This window comes from Mus caroli, unplaced genomic scaffold, assembly GCF_978045245.1.
Source record: "Mus caroli unplaced genomic scaffold, Mus_caroli_1 scaffold_18, whole genome shotgun sequence".
In the NCBI taxonomy this organism is placed as follows: Eukaryota; Metazoa; Chordata; class Mammalia; order Rodentia; family Muridae; genus Mus; species Mus caroli.
The window spans coordinates 10,307,857-10,313,856 of NW_028227273.1; the positions used below are offsets into that span (position 1 = coordinate 10,307,857).

Sequence of the window (6,000 nt, forward strand, 5' to 3'; positions counted from 1 at the left end):
GCCAAGGCTGCATCTCATGCTGGCAGACAAACTTGGTAATGTATAGAGTCACCCAGATGGTACTGGTTTTGAAGGCATGAAGGTGTCAGGGTGAACAGCTGAGCCTTGGCACTGTAAGAGGACAGGAGAGGCCACTGTTGAAGGTGCAGCTCAGTTGCAGTAGAAGCACAAGGATGGAAGTGTTCATGGGGACAAGTTGGGTGAGGTCTGGCACGACGTGGTTGCTGCAGCAGAATATTGGAGAGAGCGGTACTAAGGGGTAACCACCAAGGAACAGCAGCCGCTATGGGGTGAACTGGCCCGAGACAGGCTTCGTGTGGTGTGCTACTTATAACTACAGTTTTGCTACTGTTATGAATCATAACATAAATGTGTTTTCTGATTGTTTTAAGTGATCTCTGAGAAAGGGTTATTCTACTCCAAAAAGGTCTCGACCCACAGGTTGAGAAGCACTGGCCTAGAGTTTCTTAGTGGGCAGGAAGACACTATTCTCTAACTGGATAGTGATAACCGCACAAATATGGCCCAATCCCCTGTCAAAGGGTCGATTTTATGAGGGTCGATTTTATGATTTGTGAATTGTATCCCAATTAAAAAGAATATACACAAACAAAGAATGGGTATAGACTAAGAACACATTTACAGATTTAACCATTTATTATTAGTTATTATCCCTGCCAGGAATCTCACCAATAACTCAAATAATAGAAAAGTAACTGTTAACCCCAACTACGAAAAGTACAGTACATATCTCTTACCTAGAACTTTGCTAGGTAGAGACACCTAGATAACGATACAAGAAAACTCAAAGTTGACTACATCTATTTGTCTTTAGTTGTTGTAATTATACATTTTTATGATGAAGTAGAAAAGCTTAAAGATGACCAAACATGCAGCTGACATCATACATCTGACAACTTGGTCTTAATAAAAAGAAATTCAAGACTTCAGTTTGGTTTTGTGATAGCTCAAGGTCCAGACAAGAGGCATCCTGCGTCCTTCTGTAATTCTGTATCTAGGTAGAAGGCAGCTGTAACCCAGCAGAGCTCCACCTTGGCTGGCTAAGAATGGGAATTCTCAACACTTTCAACGTCCCTAGTGACAGAACTGTATGGCTTCCACTTCTAAAAATGTCCTCTCTAAGTTTTGAACTCTAAGGGGATCTACCTTCTCTGCAGGGGGCAGACAAAAACTGAGGTTTTCCAAAGACCTCCAGTGACTTCGGAAATATTTACTGGCACAAAATAAACTGTTTATAGTTGTGGAGTGAACGCTCTTTTCTCTGAATCTCTGACTTCCTGTTTCTTTTCCAGATCCTAAAAGTGGGTGGGAGAGGTTTGAAAAGACTAAAGTCCTAGGAAGGGAGGAAGGGAGAGAGGGAAAGAGCGATGGAGGGAAGAAGGAAGGTTACTACCTAGACTCACACTGATGAAATTTAGATAAACCCCTAAAGCCTATATATTCTCTAGAACAGTTGGGTTGTGGGTTATGTCCCGCCCACCCCCAATGCAGAAAAGATGTCTTTAACAAGTCTGAAGCATACTTGTTCAAAGAACCTTACCACCTAGCCCTACTTGGGGCACGCCTGCCCTTCAGCAGCACTGCCCAGAACAGCCTTCTCCTCCACACTCCTCCTGGACACACACACATAGCCTGTGAGGTCCAGGCTTGCAAAGACTGGAACTTTCACAAAGAAGCCAGTGACCCTCAGGTAGCCTGGCCAGAGGAGAGTTTTTGCAAGGCAGTGTACCTCAACTCCTCCGGGAACAGATTCATTTCGGGGTATGTCACCTTTGGGCGCTCTGGCGTCGGGCGGTCGGGCAAGCAGAGGTGTTAAAAATGAAAAGCTGGAGAACTGTGGTCCCGGGGTCCCCTCAAAGCACGGCTCATCAGAAGCGCAGGCCGAACTGTAGCATCGCCGATGGGACCTACGGCGCGCGGGGACGCGGGGCTGCCCCGCAGCTCCCCTGCCCGACGACCCCCGGCGGTACCACAAGCCAGGGGCCCTGCTCTTCTAACAAAACGTCACAGGAGCCCGAGGTACGTAAAGCCGTCCCCAGCCAGCTCATGCGGGCGACCCGGGACCCGGCCGAGCCAGGGCGCGAGGCGTCCTGCGCTGCATCCCTGTCCCACTCCGCCGACCCCGCCGACCCCTTCCTCGCCGGCAACCCAGGACGCCCTGGTTCCCGGGGTAAGGGACCCGGGAGGCTCGGTCCCCGAGGACGCTGGACCCCGCATTCTGCCCACCTGCCTACCTCTGCGGCGGTGCCTGATGTTCCGGCTCGCCAGCCACCGCCGGCTTCCCCGGCTCTCAGCCCGCGCCGACCGCACTCGGAGCTCCGAGCGGCCGGGACAGCGCCGCCTCCTGCGGGATTGGCGGCCGGAGTAGCTAATCGGAAGGCGCAGCCGACCACCTGGCGTCACTGGAGGAGGTGTTTATAACTCTAGCTCCTCCCGGTGCCCCTCGGAGTAAAGAGCCCTGACCCAAGAGGTATTCCCACTGCCTTCCCCACACCTAGACTTTAAGGCCCCATGAAGCTCTTAGTCACCTTTTTTCCATTCCTTTTGCCTTGATTGGACCTACGGACCATCCTCTTGCAGTGTCTCTAGGCGTGAACTCTCTCCTCTGGCCAGTCTGTCTTTCTACATTAACTAGTGTACGTGTGCACTTTGCCAAGGCCTTTATTGTCTTCCAGGTTGGGTTTAAATGGCCAAGAACGGATTCCGTGTGTAGCCTGAAAAACTTCCCTCGTAGTTGTGCAAGTTTAGTTTTTACAGCTGCTGCTCACACCTCGGGTGACTGTGGTCTGAGGTCTGAGGAATCCAGCTGGGAGCATTGACATGCTGTTTCCTGCCCACCTTTAAAAGTTCTATCTCTCCTCTCAGCCCAGTGACAGTCTCCAGACTGCCCCACATAGTGGAAGCCTCTGCTCCCGTTTTTTGCCCTCAGAACGTCCCGTTTTTTGCTGCTCTTGGCGTGCACACGTTTGCCTGACCTACTATTGCCACTGTAGGCCAGCAAGCATTTCAAAGGGAGGGTCTGTTATGTTCTTTTGCAAATCGCACAAAAGCATATTGCGTGAGCACATGAATGATAAATCTGGTTGGATTTCACATCCCAAGCAGGGGCCTAAAGAGGCCAGTCTTGGGAGAGGTTAAGGGACCAGAGAGGAGGGGGGAGGGAAGGGGAGGGAAGGGGAGGGGAGTGGGAGGAGAGGGACATATTCTGGATGTTAGAGGTAATCCTTCCCCAGGTCATCAAACTAGGTCAAATTGCTCTCTTTGATACACAGTTCACTAATAGAAGGCATCAGAAGGCTTTTCCCACTTCAGTCTTTTTACAAAAGAAAAAGCCAACCTTATATATATAAAAAAAAAAATACTAAAGTGATAAATTTTGCAAAGTTCCTTAGAGGGAAAGCCCTAAGTGAAAACAAATAAGGCCAGCAAGCAAGCACCAGGCGTCCATGTTTCTTCCAGATGAGCACTAATTTTGGACTGGATCCCAGACAACCCCCACACGTCAAATTCCTTCTGCCTTCTGTGGGAGCTGATGATGCATAGCATATGAAAAATTGTCTCCAAACAGCCTTGGCAAACAAGCAGGCTGGACTGGGCTCATTTTACAGAGCATCCGGGAGTTAAATCAACAGTTAAAGTAACTTGCATAATTTAGCACAGCAAGTCAGCAGAGACCCAACAAGAGAAAGACGGGAGGATGCCAAAATAGAATCACTTCCGTTTGTGAGTCAGAAACACTAAATAGACTAGTGAGCTGAGTGAATACGTTCAGTCATAAAAAGCAGCTTTCTCAACATGACTGCCATCTTTGTAAGGCTCAGCCAATATTTACTTACAGTCACCTTTTTCTAGAAACATGACAAACTGAATTTGGCTATGATTTTTTTTAAAAGGTGCAATAGCTTCCTGTTTCTGGCCGTAGAAAACAAAACCAAAGAAAACAACCAAAAACCCCAAGCTCCACATGATAGGATGGAATAGTATTCAGCGCTAAAAAGAGGTGGAAGCTGGGGAGCTGGACCTAGAAGGATCAAGTTCATTGTCAGCTACATAGTGAACCTGAGGTCAGCCTAGACTGTGAGAGACTGAAAGACAGACAGGGTGAGACTGAAAGACAGACAGGGTGATGAGGGAGAGAAATCAAACTACGGGTTGAATAAGCCTTGGAAAATACACTAAATGAAAAGAGCTGATCACGAAATTGGAAATATTGTATGATTCTGTAAATATGGGATGCTCCGACAAGTGGATTCGTCGTTACCCTGGGCTGAGAAAGATGCAGGTGTTAGTCTAGGGCAGTAGTTCTCAACCTGTGGGTTGCAACCTCTTCAAGGGTTAAACAACCCTTCACAGGGGTCATCTAAGACCTTTGGAAAACACAGATGTTTACATTGTGATTCACAACAGTAGCAACATTGTAGTTATGAAGTAGCAACTAGAATACTTTGTGGTTGGGGTCAGCACGTGGGAGCTGTGTTAAAGGCTCACAGCATCAGGAAGGTTGAGGGGGGATGGGATGGGGGGATGAAGTGCTTTGAAGGGTGAGTAATGAAAGTGTCTCCGGAAAGTTCCATACCTGTACATCTCTGACTACACTACAAGCCATGATCGTGTATAACTCAAATGGGTGAGTTGCGTGTTTTATAATACAACTCAAAGGTATTTTTAGGGGCAGGAGAGATGGCTTAGAGGTCAAGTGCCTGCCACACCGCAGGAGTGGGTCCTCATCAGGCATGTACAAGCTGGGTAGGGTTGTCCCCAGTTATGGGGACGCTGAGACAGATGCCTGGAGCTCAGTGGGCACCCAGGCAAGTCAGTGAGCTCCAAGGTTCAGTGAATGACTCAGTCTGTCTCGAAAGATAAAGTGGAAGGCAAGCAAGAAGGATACCTGATGACCTCTGGCCTCTGTGCAATCATGTGAATTTTCAAACACATGTATTTTCAAACGCACCCACAGGCCCACATGGATATATCATACACACATAATACCACAACTGTAAAAAAAAGCATGGCTTTCTCATTTTTTTGTTTTCTATATTAAGTGGAAGAAGATAGAAATTCCCTGATCAGCCCTCTTAACTGCCCATAGCTGTGTGTGCCTTAGTCACTTATTTGCCTCGGTAGTTACAGTCTGGTTTCTGTAGCAAAGTCATACTGGCTTCCTCTTTCACTCGATAAAAGATGTGAGAGCAGAAACACTGGTTCTTATCTTAGTGAATGCCCAGCTTGTAGCACAGTGCCTGGCACTCAGCAAGTACACCATAAATATTTATTGGGTGATAGACAAAGGCAGAGAGGGATGCATTTTATTGGTTACTTGTGATATCCCAGGCTCTGTGTTATAAGGAATACAAAGGGGAATAAAATCCATCAGCTGGATCCTCTGTGTTCATGGAGTTCCATCCTAGAAAGAAAGATGAATGTTCATAAAACACATACACTCACTAGGCGCTGTGAGGGAAATGCCTATGGTATCACACAGCTCAATGATGCACAGGAGATATTTCATGCTCATAAGTCAAGACTTCTTCTTCTTCTTCTTCTTCTTCTTCTTCTTCTTCTTCTTCTTCTTCTTCTTCTTCTTCTTCTTCTTCTTCTTCTAATTTATTGATTGATTGAGATGAGATCTGAGAAAATTAACCAGGAACAATCAAGGGATGATAGGAAGTGCATTGTGGGTAGGGAGAACAGCAGGTACCAGGCTTTGTGGTTAAGAGGAGACTAATATACCAGAGGAACTGAAGGAAGGACACGGCCACAGCACCAGGAGCACATGAGACGGGAGAATAGCAGAGAGGGCTGGAAGGAAAGTGAGTCCGCACCCATCAGAGGCTGTGAAGAAAGGGCTTCTCACACTGTAACCGGATTCGAGTTAGAACTCAGAGTCAGGATTCATGTCTGGTGTGGGGACTAAGAAGCCCAAGGGATGCACATTGTCTGGGTACCCCTTAACTATGTTATAGCTATAAAACATGGGAA

General features: G+C 47.4%; 1 protein-coding gene across 5 annotated transcripts in view; it reads right to left on the reverse strand.

Moving 5' to 3' along the window:
• Window positions 1–2,356, reverse strand: part of Plekhh2 (pleckstrin homology, MyTH4 and FERM domain containing H2) — a 108,959-nt gene extending 106,603 nt beyond the window's left edge. For 2 of the 5 annotated variants that reach the window (XM_029471536.2, XM_021149120.3), the window contains exon 1: window positions 1,751–2,006. In XM_029471536.2, coding sequence (XP_029327396.1) covers window positions 1,751–1,776 — 26 coding nt within the window. In that variant the 5' untranslated portion in view covers window positions 1,777–2,006. Of the gene's footprint in view, window positions 1–1,750; window positions 2,007–2,255 lie in introns of those variants that run through there. The other 3 variants (XM_029471537.2, XM_029471538.2, XM_021149116.3) reach the window with 3 other exon arrangements.
• Window positions 2,357–6,000: the final 3,644 nt, after the last annotated feature.